The sequence below is a fragment of the Rhipicephalus sanguineus genome, chromosome 7, assembly GCF_013339695.2.
Source record: "Rhipicephalus sanguineus isolate Rsan-2018 chromosome 7, BIME_Rsan_1.4, whole genome shotgun sequence".
In the NCBI taxonomy this organism is placed as follows: Eukaryota; Metazoa; Arthropoda; class Arachnida; order Ixodida; family Ixodidae; genus Rhipicephalus; species Rhipicephalus sanguineus.
The window spans coordinates 107339797-107358085 of NC_051182.1; the positions used below are offsets into that span (position 1 = coordinate 107339797).

At 48.7% G+C, this 18289-nt stretch overlaps 1 protein-coding gene across 1 annotated transcript; it reads right to left on the reverse strand.

Moving 5' to 3' along the window:
• Positions 1-1656: 1656 nt before the first annotated feature.
• On the reverse strand, positions 1657-18062 carry LOC119398908 (endothelin-converting enzyme 1). Its single transcript, XM_037665722.1, has 8 exons — positions 17814-18062; positions 14604-14809; positions 14012-14202; positions 12640-12865; positions 9427-9813; positions 7457-7955; positions 5147-5380; positions 1657-2031 (listed from the first exon to the last, which is right to left on the reverse strand). Exons 1-8 carry the CDS (start codon positions 18060-18062, stop codon positions 1657-1659), a joined length of 2367 nt encoding a protein of 788 aa, XP_037521650.1.
• Between the last annotated feature and the right edge of the window lie 227 nt (positions 18063-18289).

Here is an 18289-nt window from a genome sequence, read left to right on the forward strand (position 1 = left end):
AAAAAAGAAAAAGTGTTCAAAGGCATGATGCACGCTGCCGAAGCGACGCATCTTCTCGCCGCCTTGTCATCACCCCACCCCACCTCCTGGGTTGCTTTCGGCGCGCTCGCTGGTACGAAAGGAAAGAAAAAATTCGGCAGATCCCACGCATTGTGGGAATCGGTTTCATGCGAAGCAGTCAGCCAGTACTTCTATGCTGTATTTTATGGCTTTCAGCCAAACGTTATGAGGTGGATCGACGTGTTTTTGTAAGTGTAGTAGCTATGTGCGCATCGTGGGCTTACCAGCTAGGCACGTCGACAGCACTGGCGTTTAAAGGGTAACTTATGTGCAACGTAACTTCGGTCTTCACGTTACAGTGCATACGTCAGTATTATCGACACTAGGTGCACTTTATGGTGCCATCATGTGAATATCATATGTAACTTTCGTTAATGTATTCTATCGGGGTCGAGCAATGCTTGCATGTAGCTTGCTGAATCATAGGAATACAGGTGTAATGTTTATTGGACTGCTATAAAGTGGAGCCAACAGTGGAACCACAAACGTTAATCTGATATGATGCCTGTGTGGAAGGAGTACATATGTAGTGTTTATTGCTTTCTTGTAAAATTAGATAACCAGCACCACAAACACAATTGACGTTGCACCTACATTACGCCTGCATAGGCTGTTTTTCCAAACCAGTTTATGGACCTGGCGTGGCTCTGTGGTAGAATGCCTGATTGCCACGCAGAATGCTTGGGTTCGATTCCTGCTGGGTTCCTAATTCTTATTTTATCCATTCGTCGGGTCAGTGCTGCCGATGTCGGTTTTTCTTAACGCCCTCGTATTTAAATGACCAATGTCTGTTCTCGCCGTCCCTGGGTAGATGTAAACTGTCGATCACCTGTGGCGCATACCTTTACACCGCGGCCCGTGGTAAACGGGTATGTGCCACACGTGTCCGGAGGAGAGTGTGTGACGACGTACGCGAGAGGATTTTCACGTTATTCATGTCGTGACCCGACGGTCTTATTCGTCGAATGATCTTACTCTCCCATGCAAATTTTGGTCTACACCAAGTTAAGGAGGCGATCATGAGAGTACCCAGACGTAGGCGGCTAGATAGGTAGATAGATAGATAGGTAGATACGTAGATAGAAACGCTCAAAGTGCCAAAGGTTCGCGAAGAAATGCTTCGCATTTAAAAGCGTTTGAACCGTGCGACAGATCCCTGTAACTCCGCTCGTACTTGAAGGATTTATTTTTTTTTTGCGGCAGTTGAATCGAGAGGCAATCAGGTATATTAATGAAGCCATTCGATGATTACTTCCAGCAGATTTGCAGGGCCCCTTTAATTAAAACACATTTCTCAGTGGGTAGGGCACAAGCAGCTGCAACGTGCAAGTAAAATAAACGCAGCTAGAGAGTACGCGAGCTGCACCGCACACAGCACTTTTAGTATCTTCAAGTCTCGATAAGGTACTGAGCATGCAACACGTCCAAAGACACCTCTTCAGATACTTCACAGCACAATAATGAAGAAATATCGAGAATTAATCTATTAGCCATCATGTCATATAATCTTCATACATATATGAAGTCTGATACGGTAGGCCTTGTACCAGAAACAAACGGCGTCTATTAAAATATTTCAGTGCTCTCTTTGCAAGATCACGCCTGTTCGAAGAAAGAGCACTTCCTGCTGGGGTTCATGGGCGCATGTGGCTTGCAAGAGAAGGCGCGTCCGAACGCGGCCATGTTTCTGAGGACCCTGGAGCACATTTCGCCCACGCCGCACATGGTGCGGCAGAGTGTCACGAAGAAGAGCATGTCCGGCGTCAAAGAGACATTCTTGCCGACGACGTAGCGGCTCGGTTCATCCGCATACTGCTCCCGAAACGCCCGGTACGCTATCTGGGCGGCGGCCACGTTCATGAGCACGCTGTATCTGCCGTTCGCGCAGCTGACCTTGTCCTCGAACACCTTGCGCGTTTTCCTCGACATCCAGCTTCTCACGGATCTCTTAGAGTCCAGGAACGAGCCGATCTGCGAGATTGTGGTTTGTGGAGAGTGAGTATGCTCGTCTGCTTACGAGATCGGGCAGCGCTCATAATCTCTGAAGACATTTGCCTAGCCCTAACGGGTGAAGCACGTGCTCACTTAAACTGCAATCCGCCTTTTACATTTTCCTGCGCGGCCCTCTGCCGTTTCGGTAGAGTTCTGATAGGGGCCAGGACAACCGGTATCGCCGGAATGTAAGCCTCTAAGATCCAGAGGCGTTTCGTAACTTTTCCGCTAGGGGAAGGCGCTTGCGCCGTCTCATCTTGAAGAATGCGTATTTCAGTTTGAGCGCGCGTGCTTCTTCATATCAAGGTTAATTAACATATCAGTGTTAAAATACCGGTTTTGCAACAGGATTTAGCGCTGAAGCCCCTATAATTGAATACGACTTCCGACGAGTTGGTGTGCGAGGACATAATAATGACAGAGCATTCCATTACGGTTGCAAGATGAGAGCGTGCCTTTCAGTAACTCGGCGTGTTCACGTTGACAAGGCACGTTTGAAAGCAAGCATTTCACGCGTTCATTCCCGAAATTTATTTAGCTAGACGCTATGGCCCGGTATTCCAGTACACGCTGACAGTATGCACTCGTATCACTGCCATTCCTCATAACGATCTGCATATGCATGCTTTCAGCATGGATTTCGGAACGACCAGTCATTTTTTCGCTTGATTGCGTGTTTTCACGCAGGTGTGCGCATGTCCCTGCTTTTCCGGTAGTTTTCCAGCGGCTGCACTTGGCATTTTCTGCGCTGCTATTACGTTTGAGATAGTCTCCCTCCTACGGTAGCTTGTGGCGGCTCCGCTATTATATGCCAAGGGGATTTCCTGAGATGGCACGACGAAGTCCGATTGGGTGAATGAACCACCCTCCGATGTGAAGTAACACACGCACACACGAACACACACCCATATATATGCGCGCGCGAATGGTGTCAGCGCATATTATATATATATATATATATATATATATATATATATATATATATATATATATATATATATATATATATATATATATATATATATCTGGAATAGATTTGAGCATCTTGTGCCCCGTCCTTTTGCGCTCAAATGTAATCCAGAATATGAACCAACCCGCCCAGCAAAGTATTTTATTAAGTTACCTAGCAAAAATGCTGCCAAGAATTTATATCGAGGGGGGGAGGTGACCGACGAATATATATATATATATATATATATATATATATATATATATATATATATATATAAAGGAAAGAAGATTGATTTTAAGGGCTCGTTTTTTTCTTCGTTATACACAATATTAATGCGAACGAACAGACAATGCCAAGGAAAGTATAGGAGATGGTATTTGTAATATTTGGGATATAAATGTGAACAAAGTAAAGTGAACGAAAAGATAACTTGCCGCCGGCAAGGACCGAACCTGCGGCCTTCGAATAACGCGTCTGATGCTCTACCACTGAGCTACGGCGGCGGTCATCCCTCCGTCCACTTTATAGGGTATGTATGTGCATTTAAACCTAGGAGTGTTAGTCAGCGCCGGTCGCAGCCATGGCGGCGAGTGTAGAACACTGTTTTTCTGCCTGTTGGCGTCACGTAGCACGTGATCTTTTAGGGGCGAAGCTCCTTATAGCGGCACCCGTTCGTCCCTCGTAGCGTAGTATGTAACCAGTCTTACGCTTTGACCTGCAAGGTGGTGCCGGTGGGAGATTTTTCCTGTGCGTTGTTGAACAATAAAAAATTCGCAGCGTTAGCTAAAGGCCGACTTCTTCTGTCTCTCATTCCCATTAGCAGCCATTCTTTACCTCCAAGGTAGTGCCTGGTGAGATTTCTCCTGTGCGTGATTAAACAATAAAAATTTTGTTCAAAACGCCGTTGATTGATGAAATAAACCAACAAAAGACGCCAGATGTTTTGTAAAAGCAAAACGAAAGAACGCCAGATGTTTCTAAAGCAAAACGAAAAGACGTCAGCTGCTTAACGAAAGACGCCAGATGTTTTCTAAGCAATGGTTTTCTAAACAATGAAAATTCACAGCGTACATGTAAAATTAAAGTGCGCTGCAAGTCGTCATAACTCATCGAACCTTTAGTATAAACGCGCCCGATCTCACGTCGGTGATGATGTACTGGGCAGAATTCACGGAAGATTCACGGTTTACCGATGAACCTCCGCAGCTTCGCCCACTCATCATCATTCACTCCGTGGATATGCTGTGATTTTTTTTACGAGCTGGCAGCTGACCAATAATTCCTCGCATGCTAGCTGAGGGCATCAAGTCTGCCAGAACGAGACCCTTGCTATGAATGAAAGAAGATGGATGTTAAGGGCTCGTTTTCTTTGTTAGACGCAATATTAATGAGAACTAACAGACAATAATGCCAAGGAAAGTATAGGAGACGTTATTTGTAATATTTGGGATATAAATGTGAAGAAAGTAAAGTGGACGAAAAGATAACTTGCCCTCGGCAGGGACCGAACACACATATGCATATACAGTAAAGACGTAAATAAGCACCTTCAAAATATTCCCGCGGTGGGACATAACCTCGCGTCCTCTCTTATTGAAGTCAATGCTCCGACACCTATGCCACAGTAACTTGCCTCGCCCGGCGAAATAGAACGCCTTTAAGTATGCCCTGTTTTCAAACACATGCGTTCAGACGCTTGACGACTTTTCCACCTGGCTGACTGTTTCCTAAAGAATTTAATTCTCGCAAGCGAGCAACTTGAAACGCATGACGAGTTTTCGGAATGCTGGCACCAGTCAACTGCTGCTGTAATATTTTTCTGACCGATGCCTTGGTAGTATATTGATGGGTTCTCAGATGTGTTTCTATATCTCTCGGTTTCCATTTCGATATGCGAGCGCCTTTTTTCGTTCCGAAATTTGTTAGAAGCGCATCTTTGTGCATTTGAAGAACACGGTACTTTCCCGGCTGCACTGGGACTCGAACCCAGAAACTCCCGCATTGGGCGTGGACGCTCAACAGTTTTACCACCGCTGCGCTTCAGAAAGACAAGACCGTTAATGAATGAGCACCATACATACGTATGGATTTTTCTGGCTGTGTATGGATTTCTAATCGCATCGGTGTACAAGCGCCACTCGCCTGCGTATCAAAGCCTCTGACCAGTTGCCCAGCAACGGACGCGCCGAAGCCTCCGTAGTTGACCGAAGGCGGTGCCCCGATGTAGAAAAAGGGCGCCGCCGCCATGGCAGGGTTCACGTACAGCGTGTTCCACCAGTACTCGTATTCCACAGGAAAAGAGTACATGCCATGACGGTGAAGCATGCTGTCGTTCAGGGGCCAGCCAGGGAACGTGCGACGGTGCAGTTCGGCAGCCTGTGCAGTCCGTTTGGGCGCCACAGTTAAGGGGCTGTACACGTGCTCACAGAAAATTGAGACAGACGGGTATCGTGGAACATAAGTATCTCAAGTGCCACATGTACTGTCCGGAAGGCATAATGACAACATAGGTATCCCAACAGTGCGCCAGGATAATGGAGGCTAGTGTTGGGCAGCTTGAAGAAATGATTAATTGCTGTAATGCAGGTGGTCACAAACACAAGGCCCGCGGGCCGCATGCAGTCCGCCACATACCGGCGCTACGTCGACAGGATGCTAGGTTCATCGCCATGTTCGGAAGTACCTACTTGTGCAAACACCTGTACTCCCTTCTGAAGGTGAACAAGTCCGGCTGACGACGAACACCTGCAATCCACCATGGCGACCGTCTCCGCACAAGAAGTTAATGCAGACGCCTCTTCTCTCCTGTCAGCTATGCGTTGAGAGGCATGAAGCGAGCTTGGTCAGAACTTTAGCCGTAATATCGTTCTTCACGAGGAATAAAGTTTTATGGCTTTGCTAGATGGTACCTGCATTATTTTCTCGCCTGTTGCGATTAATAACGCTTTATTCGAGGAATATACGCAGACGTCGCTGGTGTCTATTTTTTCGTGAGACACCGTGTGTTTAAGCCTAACTGTAGAACAAAAACTACATTGCAAAACTAGCGCTTCCTGAATTTAGTTGTTCTGGAGATCGGCATCGATGTGTTTCTCGAATGCTGATGTTGAATTCTCTTCAGAAAGGACCCATATGCGAGATATGGAAGAGGCCTTTCAAATGACAAAGCTAGGCGACATCTTGTTCAAGCTAACGCCTCCCCCCCCCCTTCCGTTCCAGGCAACTTTCTTGTCCCGGCCCTTGAGGGACTAAGTTTTGGGAGTGCGGCGCGCTAGCTGAGATGAGCTTGAGACCCCTGCTGTAATGTGATACCTTCTGGGCTTTTAGGGTGCCTGAATAAAAAACATGGTTGATCCCTCCGTCATAGGAATCGGAATAACACGAAAGTAAAGCGTGCCCTTACAGAAGTAAGTGAATGTTTACTGTACATTGATATAAGAGAGTTTGTACAATGTATATTGATGACTGGCAGCTAATGGCACCGTTTAACGTGCATGCGCCCACTTTGATGATTGGTAGTAAATCTCCACCCCGACGACTAACGTCCATGTTAAATGATTAAACAAACCCTTGTGGTAGCTGTAGTAGTTAACGGTGAAAGCGTAATCAGAGAACAAGGTGTGATAGCCAGAACAACGTCGCATATTGTACGCAGAACTTGGTCGCCATCCCGCGGCATGTTAAAATGTGATTGAACACCACGGCCGGACTAGAGGGAAACGCAAAGCGCGTCGTGCCGCCCCGGTAGCCCGGCCGCGATTTTTCTCGGGGCGAGCGCGTGAGCGTTGATCGCGGTGTTACAGCCAGATGAGGCAGGCGTGTGTAGGGGAGCTATTTTTGGTTTGGATTAGCGTGATGCTATTAGTGAGGCCGACGCTTTTACGACGCTTGAGCTAAGATCGCCACATCGCTGTGTGTTAAGGCATTCACAAAATCGAACTTCTATAGAAAACGCGTCGAATGGGATGGACGTGTAACGCGTTACAGCTGCTAATCGCGGAGGCCACAGCAATGACGAGTTACTTTACCTTACCGCTCCCAGAGGGCAACGGCACCCCGCCGACCGGGAGAGTGGTAGATATAAAAGGCGCATTTGTAAAACCTCTAGAGTCTGTGACTGTGGCGCAGTGGATAGCGTGCCCGGCATCTCTTGTAGCGGACCGAGCGGTCGTGGGTTTGATGCCCGCTGACGGAACGTTTTTTCTTTGCCATCTGATAGTGTAAATTTTTGCGACGTCATTTCCGTGACGGAAATAAGTCACTGAAGCCTTGGTGGACCCCGGCATAAAACACTTTCGTGTTAAAAATATGATTTTAACGAAAAGCATAACCGGACAAGGACGGAGCAAGTAAACACAATCGCTCGTCCTCTCGTTCAGGCCTTGTCCTTGTCGCCAACCCGTCCATTTGACCATCCTACTCATCTTCACTATGGCCATGGACCCAGGTTACCTTCATCCAACCATCGAACGGTGAGTGGAACTGGCGTGGCAAGGTCTCCAGGGAAGTATTGTTGGCGGACCTGAAGGGCTCGAAGTGCGTCAGACTCACTATGGCTGCCGCCTCGTTTCGCGCTTGTGGGTCAATCCATGTTGCTGCGCCGGAGATCAGCCGCTGGGTTGTGTTGCGCAGGTCTTCGAAGATGGCGCTTACGTTGCCCATGAAAAGGGAGCCTCCGAGCGCCGCGCTCCTCTCGAAGAAAAGCCTCTTCCGGTAGCGGTTCTCGGTGAGCATGTAGCACATGCCGGGATTGAAGCGAGCCACGGCCTCTTCGTCGCCGTACGTCGCCACGGCTGCCGCGTACGAATTGGCGAACGAGTACTTGTCGATGAAGCCCCACGCCACTTGCTCCAGCAGGTCTGCGTTGCTGAACCTTAAGTGCAGCGGGATAACGAGCAAAAAATAAATTTCGGGAGTAATTCCACCCTGCGAAGTTGGATAAGCAGTGATGCTGTGTAGCACACGACACAGAGCTGACACAGAACTTCGCACAATAGCCAATCGTCCATCGCGCAGGTAAAGTCAATCTGTCCATAAAGTCCCTTATAGATTTAGCTTATGCTTCTTTAATGTTTTCCATTCGAGCAGCCAGCGTCTATTTGCCGCGAGATTCGTGGTCTTGCCTGACTTGCCGCAGCCGCTTGGCGTTTCGTGCAAAATATTAAGTGGTTTTCGCCGCCTATGTCTTCACTTCATTTTTATTGAACCGGCAGTAGGTAGTGGCGTTTGCCCAACTTCAGTGGCACATACCTGTACACAAACGTACAAGCGCACAAATATCCTAGCTATATGCAGTTTCGCTGTAACAGTCTGTGGTATGTATAGTAAAGTTGTCCACTTTAACAACATCATCGAAGTGTGGTAAGCTGGGATAGTTTAGTATGGCTCCATCGTAAAAACAGCGCAACAACTGAGACGAAGCACACAGGTAGGTAAGGAAAGCTGCAAGCGCCGACTTTCAACAGAGCTTTCGATTGGGACAAGACACAAATATATACAAAGCAAGAGTCCGTACAATGCACCCGCGACATACATGAGGACCCTTGCACGCAACATCACCATAAAGCACCCATGGCACATCCTTCATGATATTCCTAGAAACACTGTTTCTTCATCGTACAGAGACATCGAAGCCTGACTGACACACTCGCTACACTTTTCAGATTTGTGCAGTCTAAATAAGCTGACGTGCCATTTTGCGCCTGTATTAAAACAAGATAGAAGTGAAGCCAAAAACTGGAGCAGATCCACAAGACCAGCGATGCACTGATAAGTGCGAACTTCTCATCGCCTGCAATGTTTTTTTTTTCGAAAGTCTGTCCTTAGGCATAATATTATTCAGAAATACACATATAAATTTGCTTCGTATATGAAGTCCAGTAACGAGCGGTGGTGAGGTCGCCTGGAATTACCCTGGCTACTTCTCACTTATCATTGTAAATTTATTGCACCAGCCCATACCATTTCCCGCCTTGCGCCACAAGCCTATACCACCACATTTTCACATTGTTTTCTTCCTGCGCACATCCCTCAATTTCTTCATATATCGCCCTCATCTCGAATTATGCTAGAGCCACCAATTTACGTGTTCAGCTCTCATGTAATGTCCCGAATGCAGGTATCCTTCAGTTACTAAAAAAGAAAGGATAAGAAAGAAAGAAACTGATGTATGTATAAATTGCGAAAGGAACCCCCCGTTCAAATGTCGCTCATCGTCTTTTTTGTTTATGTTCTCAGCAGAATTTTCTACACATCATTTTGACCACACCCTTGTGCCTACTAACCATGGCAGTACAAGAGAAAAAATATGGCGTCGGCCCTCTAGTTCAGTATTCTGCATCTGCATTGTGTTACTTCTTCCGTTTTGCTATGTATGCTGTTCGCCTCTGTGATGTGCTGAGGGTACTTTAAATAATAAATACCTCTCGAAAAGCGCGTTGGTCGTCGTGGTGACGACCTTGTCGACTACCAGGAGGTTGTCGTTGGGCAGCAAGCGGTGTGGACGGAGGTGCTTGTTGAGGTATTCCAGCCAACGGTCGCTGCTTACGTTGGGCGTAAGCAGGTCCAGGTGAACCATGCGCAGTTTCATGACGACACGGTTGGCGCTAGCGAGGGCATGGAAGGCAATGCGCAGGAACCTTTCCTCGTCAGCCACCAGGTCACGCATCTGGGCCAGCGGAGTGTCGCCTGCCCCGTACAGGTGGTACATGGTCTGCACGTACTTGAGCCGACGGCCTTCCACCTTGGAGTAGTTGAACCATGAGGCGCGCCGGAGAGTGATGTGATTGTAACTCATACACAGGCTGTACCTGCGCAAGATGTTTGAGTCCTCGTGAAGGAAGAAGGTTCGGAAATCTGGGAACACCCCCGCCGGCGTATTTGGAATTCCACCGTTTCTATATGCGAGGACGAAAGAAAAGGAGGAGAGGAGCCGGGCACCAATACCCGCCCAAGCTGAGTGGAGTCCTTTGGCCCGCGTAGCAAACTTGTGCGTATATTAGTTGCACAGCCATCTACTGAACCGCTGAAGGCTCGGGTGCCCAGGGCTGAACTAGTTATGCATAGTTAAAAGGCTGGGTGAGAAAAACAACACATGGATTGAGGAAACCATAGGACATCACTCGTCCTGTGATTTACTTTCTCTCTCTGTGCCGTTTTTGTTATGCTGCCCTTCAACTACACTACTATACTACACTTCTTTATCGCGTGTGCAAAAGCGTAGGTCATTGTCAACACCTGGATGCACTGATTCCCGCTGCGAAAAGCACTCGATGTTCCTCAGTGAATGATCGCCTCCTTTCCTCCTCACCCTCTTCTTTCGCTCTCGCGTATAATAGCACCTACGGAATTGCAAATACACCACGTGTCGCGATCCTGCAGAGATTATGTGGTGTTGGATTGGTAAACACGAGGTTGTGAGTACCATTCTGAGCGAGTATGGATGGGGGCGAAATGTAGAAAAAGCACGTGTACTTAGACATAAGTGTACGTTGAGGAAATATAGCTTAATGCAATTCCATCTAATATGGAGGGCTTTGTAATCTTATCTTGCTTTTGTTTCCCTGAGCACAAATTATTTTTAACTTGCAGCCGCTAGCAAACAAATCCAGGTAAACCTTTCCTACACTATACTTACTATACCTAAACACATACGCATCTAATCCGGATGGCCTTCTTATCAGATCGTGGTTTTGCTACGCTAAGCACGAATCATTTTTAGCCTGCAACAGCTAGCAAACAGACCCAATCAAACCTTTCCCACACTCTGCGGTACCCACTCTGTCATTGCCAGCTTCCGTCCCCGAAACTAGAGGTTTACTCTTCGGAGTTCAAAATCAAGAATCTGAACTAAAAAGCCAATAGGTGGAAGCGAAAATAAGCAGCGCCGCACTTCAAATTCTGACGGTACATAGATCCAAGCGGCAGCAACGACAGAATGGTTTCAAGACACTTACTATCCCAGAAAGTGAACGAAGCAGCATCCGACTTTGCAGCCTGGCTTGTACAAACTTGTGCGACCTACACAACTTGTAGTGCACAGCATGGACAAATTGGGAACTATGAAGAAGCCTAGCTTCCACCGGCAGCATGTTCTTTGCTCGGACATTTTCTACTTCTCTTTGTCTTATAATTTATACACTATTAAGACTACCTATAATTTGCCCAATGACTTCCGTGACTGCTTTCCTTGCTGGCATTGGCTGTCGTTTTGCTGGGTACAAGTTTGATCAATAGAGAGTCTGAGTCTTCGTCGGTCTGACTGCGGCATTCGGTCTGACTGTAGCATACAGGACAAACTGTAGCAAGTAACTGGACTTCCCTGTGGTTTGTGGTCCTAGAGGCAGGGGGCGGTCAGGCAGGCTGAAAAAAACTTTCTTTGGGTCCTGAGAAACGCTACACTTTTAGAGCGACGCCGCGGACCGCTGCCACGCGGGGACGGGGAGGCCTAGCCTAACCTCTAGAGCGTGGGCTCTCTGGACAGCCCGTAGGAACTCTGGACGAACTCTGGACTTCGTAAAGCGGGGTCGCACTCCTATTCTGAGCCGAGCGTAGCCCGTAACGAGAAGCGCCGCCAGCTTATGTGTTCAAAGTTACTAACGGCCCCGTAATCAAGGCTCTAGACGTGACGGCCTGAGGTCTGGACACCGTTCTGTGCGGAACGGAAAGAAACCTCCGACTCAACTGGTAGTGTTTGATGATTTCGTTGAAAATGAGTAAAGCATCTCTGAACACCCCGCAGCCAACCTGCGGACATGCGTCTTCCCCAGCGCAGAGGCTGGGGAAGACGCACTGCAGAGTGAGCAGTGCATCGACACTGCAGAGTGAGCAGTGTCGATGTGGTTGGCAAGAGAGTCCAGTTGTGGTTCGAGATGTGCAGGAAACCAGCTAATGGTGTGCGTAGAGGTTGTCCTATTTTCAAATATTTTGAATGCTTCGGCAGAGATTGAACGAGAAGCGCAAGGTCCCCTTTAGCGGGAGATGGTGTAATTTTTTTCTTTTAAACCATATTACTAAATGTCATCACGTTCTCGGTCTTAGTGAAAATTGTGGCAATCGCCCGCACGATGTACCCCTTGAACTAAATAAATAATCATGCCCAGCAATGTGACAGCAACGACCCTGGCAAGTAATGTGACAACAACGACCCTGGGAATGGGCAGCACCACTTTCTACGGACGCTTGTGCCCAAGGCTGCCTTAAAGTAATATAACGACGATACAAAAGGTAAAACGAAAAAAAAACTAATATATGAGCAAAGGCCTTAATGTATATTTTTTTGACCCAGTCTAAAATTGTTTGCTGAAGGCAGTGCGTTTAAAACATGACGCGTTGCATCTCTGTCACATCTCCCTGATCCTACATTGGAGGTGATCAGTCCGCTGCGGTGTTACAGTGGATACGGCGCTCGGCTGCTGACCTGAAAGGGGTGGGTTCGATCCCGGACGCGGCTGTCGCATTTCGATGGAGGCAAAATGCTAGGGGCCCGTGCACTGTGCGGTGTCTGTGCACTCTAAAGAACACAAAACAGTAGAACCTACCGGAGCCCTGAATATGGCTGCCCTCATAATCGTATCGTGGTTTTGGCACGTAAAACCCAGATATTTAGCACTGGAGGTAGGAGGAGTAACACGTGCCTCGTGTCGCCTGGCAGTTTCCTGAGGCTTAACTCCATAATGGAACTGACGCCCCAGTTGATGAGAAGGTCGAGGATCACATCCAAGGCGTCTTTGTCAAAGCCGAAGTCTATGGACCTGCGGGGCCATGGTAGTCCTCGACCCCTAAGAAATTCCAGGATCTCCCTGGGGCGCTTGTCGGTGTCGCTGCCCCGTGACATGCAAGCCTGGTACAGCGCCGACACGGCTGCAGAAAGGAGCATAGTTTTTCTTTTTTTAACGCGAAGAATATTTTAGAAAGCGAACGCAGCATTTCTTGAACCACATCGCCGGGTCGTCTACAAATACAGTTTTCCGAGGCAGGATTGCGAAAATAACACTATTGCACGTGAAGAAGGGGTTGAAATGTTTGAGTATATTTAACTGAGGTGGGCTATATATGCATATCCAAGAGCATACGGGCACTGAAGCATATAACAGCACACACAGTTGTTGATATAGATGTTTTTATTCCTCGTGCACATAGTTTCCCACTCTAATGACACCAAAAAAACTAACAGAATACCTTATGCATTCGTTTAAGATGACTCCAAGGCAAAAGCGATCTTCTTTTTCTTCTCAGTCAATGCATTGATCCTCCCCACACCCCCTGCTATAGCTTTCTAAACCTAACGCATCCGACAGACGGCGTGACGACGCAGCGCGGATGGTGTGTTTTTAACAGCGGCGCTGTTTAGGGTCGAGGTAAATTCCTGGGGGTCTGTCGTCTGCCCTTTCTCGCCAAGCTGCGAGAGCGAAGCCGGACGAGAGGGACACCATGGGTAAAACTAAGATGGCGAGAGGGAAGCCTAGTATAACGAGTTGAACCTGGTATAGATAAGGTAGCGACTTGGAGAGGGTAACGTTGAGTAGAAAGAAGAGCGAAGGCGAAGCTATGGCGGCAGCGGAGCAGGTGTTGTGGAGAAGAACAAAAAGGAGGAGCGCGATTGGCTGTGCCGGGGAAAAGAGTCGGCCTATCGTAGCGCGCGCTCTGTGCTCCGAGCCAGTGAAGTCTTCAAGCGTCCCAGTGGTTCCGACCACGCCATCGCCTCCGATGTCAAGTGCCTTACTTGTCCTACTCCCGACGCGGAAAGCGTTTGAAATACGTGCGGCTTATCGAAGGCTCACCTAATGTAGCCAACACCTAAAATAAAACATTCATAGTTTGACATACATAGCCATGACATAGGCGTCGTTCACCCTCATTTAGCCAAAACTAGGCAATATTATTAGCCATCGCTAAACCATGGTGGTTGTACGCAAGTCAATACGGTAAACGAGAAGAGCATCCACAAACCGCGGGTGGTCAAGTGGAGGTTGTATAGTCGCATATACTATAAGCGAAGCTGCTCACGCGACTTTCTTCGCTGTTCGAGAAAGGCGGCACCGTGATGGTACCAGCGCGTTAGCATGTCGGTGAGCGCGTCCGACACGAGATCGCTGTCCCAGCGCACATTGCCACACACGTAGGCCACCGGGTCCCAACACGGGTCGATGCTGGTGTTCAGCTCGTTGTACAGGCGTGCCATGTGCTCTATGCAGTCTCTGCATGGTGGGAGAGTACCAAGAGTGTCATTAGGTAAAGGTTTTCAGAAGAAGGCCAACGAGCATTCATTCTAGTGCTCCTAACCCGGTTATGCCAAATAGAGCTGCGATTGATCTTAGGTAGCACCTCTACGAGTCAGCCGCTTAGCTACCATGGCGGGTATTTCTTCTCCGTGTTTCCGCACTTCTGTGGCCATACGAAGTTTCTGAGCTGAGGTACTATGCTGAACATTGTTGGATTCCGCCGTTTCGCCGAATTCGTTGCCTTGGCAACTCTGACTGTCCAAAAGAGCGGCTTTGGTCGTTTTCTCTGACTGGTTGGACGTGCCATTATTACAGAATTTGATGATGTCCTTAATAGTCACCCTGGTTCCCCATAGTAACCTCATTTACGAACTCGCCTGGACGTGCAGCCACTAGCCTGGAGGGCCTCCGGGTGTACTTTGCGTGCAATCGACGAGCCCACGAAGAAGGCGACGAGCACAAAGGCGGCGAGGAGCGCTACGAAGAGGGGTGCCATGCTGCGTGCCCACGACCGGAACGCCGCCGCTGTACTCCGCCAGGTGGACGCGCTGGCATGATGCTGGTCATCCTCACACTGAAAGGCCTGTAGACAGCGTGACAGGGAAGCCGACACTTACAAAAAACATGGCTGATTCCTCCGTCATAGGAATCGGTATAACACGAAAGTGAAACGTGTCTTCACAGACGTAATTGAGCGTTTGTTGCGCATTCTTTCGCCCCAAGGGCGAAGGAATGACTGCTACAGCAACAAATTGTAATGTCACGCGAAGAACGGCAAGCAGCTCGAAACTTGCAACGCGCTGCTCAAGCAGAAAGGACGCACGGAACGAACATACACAGGATGTTTGTAACTGTCACATTTGTAACTTATTTCTGCGTGAGTACCGCGCTCCTTTCGCAAAAGCGGCCGCTGCAGTGAGCCAAGTGACCTTCGTGCTCTCAACGCGAGACGTACAAACCACCGCGATCACGGGATAAGCGCACGCACAAGCGCCCACGCCCTGTAGACGCGGGCGCTCGTCGCAACGGCGACGACCTTTCAAGCGCGCTCTTCGAGCCGTTCGCGCCATCTCGCTAGTGATAACGAAAACACGCTGTAACACTGATCTCTGAGTGCAGCCACCGGCAAATGGTGTATATAAATAGCTCGCCGTTAGCATTGCGAAGAACGTGCCGTCCGTGCCCGAATCGTTTCGCGCTGCTGAGCGAGGGGTCGTAAGTTCGATTCCCGGCGACGGAACTTTTTCTTCTGTTTTTCCTCTTTGCCCACTCTTAGTCTTTATATTTTACAACGTCATATCCGTGACAGAAATACGTCAGTGGAGCCGTGGCGGACCCCGGTATAAAACACTTTCGTGTTAAAAATCAGGAGCACTTCCCGTAAGGAGAAAATGGGGCTAGTGAAGCTTGGCGCGTGCGTGCCTGAGCTACTACTTTTCTTTCGTTTTTGTTTCTTTCGTTTTTGTTTCTTTCATTTCCTCTATCGCATCGCGCAATGCTCTCTCCTAACTTTTTCCTTCATCCGTGGCTGGAATCAGGGCTTCATCGACATACTTAGCGGCGCAACTCTTTAGCTGCTACAGGCGACGATGGTCATGCGTTCATACCCAATCAAGAGTGAAATGTCGTAACGTGAAGTGACAAGTTACCTCGATAGACGACCAGATTGCCATGTCAGAAACGGCTGATCGCCTACAGGCTCAGGATCGAGAGAACATCAATAATTGGAAAACGGCGCATACAGATACGCATGTGATCGGCGCACCTTCGAGTGCCGCATTTCTGTACGCTCTCCAACAACGGGTTTCTTTGCGTACGACACTGCCACCGAAATGTGCGAGTCATAACAGGCTTCGCTTGAAAAAAAATAACAGCGTCGAATTTGCGGCGAATGCAAGATAAATGCGCTTGCATTGCGTCGCGAGGATGAGGAACCGACGGCGCCGAGCAACTGTGGACGATAGAAGTCATAATCAGCGCGGCCAATGGTTTTGCAAGTCACGCACCTCGATCGCGTATGAGACCGACGACACACACACAAGATGAGACCGACGGCAAACGTTCAGCGTTATGAAAGTACGCCAACAGTCTCACTGCGCTCGCTTGCAAGAGGCAAGCAGTACGTGCACCTGTGGGGTATTGGTTAGTGCATCAGCATTCGGGAACAGCCGGTTACCACCATTTGGCGACGTCAGCCAAAAGTGAGCGAACACCAGCGAACGTTATAGAGGTCCCTAACTTTCAACATGATCCAACTTTATATTAATGCAATTCCTCAGGTTTTACGATCCAAAACCACGATATAATTTGTGGCACGGCGTAGTGGCCGACTTCGACAACCTGAAGTTCTTTAACCTGCATCTAAATATAAGTACGAAAGAGTTCTTGCGCTTCGCTTACATCGAAAAGTGGCCCATATGGCCGGGAATCGAAGACGCGACCTCGCTTTTAGCTGCGCAATATATCAGCCTGCTAAGCCACCACGGTTGGTGTCATCGAACTTCAGCTGTCGCTGGTAGCAACGACTAAATGCGGTAGTTTATTTCAGTCAAGTTATTAACTATGTTATAGGCCTGTCTTGCTAGCCTAGCGGCTGAGATTGCTAAAGTCGACGACGCCGGTTCGAGTCACGCCCACAGAGGCCGCTTTCTGACGGTGGCAGAATGGGAAAATACATGTGTGCCAGAGTTCTCCCTAAGGGTGGGCGGCGGCGGAAATTCCGCTCACTGCTCCGCTTACCAGCCCACCGCTCAGGTTCACCGCCCTCCGCTTTTGACTGACCGCCCTGCGCTACTCTAGACACTTTCGAAATGCGCGCCTGAGGAGCCAATAAATAGCAACTATATGCGCGCAACGCCAACGACGCCGTACATTGCAAATACATTGCAACCACCGCCAGTGCTTCGCCTTTCGGGCGAAAGTGCGACTTTTAGTGTTTCGGCTTTCGGGAAAAAGAATGAATTTAGCGCTTCGCTTATCGGGAGAAACTTTCACTTTAATGCTTTGCCTTTCGAGTGGAACTGTTATTTTAGTCCTTCGTATTTTGGGAGGAAATGTGACATTTAGGGCTTTACCTTTCGGGAGAAGTAGTAGTAGTTGTAAAACTTGATGAGGGCTAGTTGGTTCATAATTAGAACAAAGAAAGTAACAGCGCGAATGGAACAGGGACGACAAAGGAACGAAGACCACGGGACGAGCGCTGTCCCGTGGTCTTCGTTCCTTTGTCGTCCTTGTTCCATTCGCGCTGTTACTTTCTTTGTTCTAAGTAGACAGTAGTGTTTCGGCTTTCGGGAGAAACTGACATTTGGCAATTCGCATTTCAGTCAAAACGCGAGAAAAACTGGCATTCAGAGCTTCGCCTTTCTGGCGAAATTGGGACTTTAATGCGTTTCCGTTCGGGAAGAGCTATCATTTTGTGCTTCGCCTTTCTAGCGGAACTGGGACCTTTAGAGATTGCCTTCCAAGAGAAACAGACTTTTGGTTCTTCGCCTTTAGGGCGGAACTGACTTTACCGCTTCGCCATTAGGGTCACGTACGTTTACACACGAAATAGCATGCAAAAATGTGAAAACACGACATGCACTAACCAGGCTATGCATGTGAGCCAGCAACGAGCTGCCAATGGAGTCGCTACGCCTGTGTGCATGGCTGGAGTCGCCGTCCGCGGGGCTTTCTGAAGCGCTGCGCTCGGCTTTGGGACGCTCGTCCAGGGGCCCCTGCTGCCCAGACGGTTCCCGTTGCTTCTTCGGCGAGGAGCTCTTCCGCGGCGACGGTGAGCTGGTGCAAGAGCCGCGAGGCGATTTTCTCTGCGCCGTGACGTCGGTTTCGGCATTCATCATCCAAACTTATCAGGAACGCCAACCCTACAGCCAAGCTATTCCGTCTTCTTCCTCTTCTCCTTCTTCGACTACGTTGACCATTCTGACAGCTTTTGTTGCGCGAGGGCGCTGCTATTACCTACAGCTTGTCTCGTAAGCGAGAAAGTATAAACGTCTCTATTCACAAGGTAGGTAAGAAGAGGCGCACTTATTCCAGAATGCTTTGAGCTAGGGCAGCGTCCGGG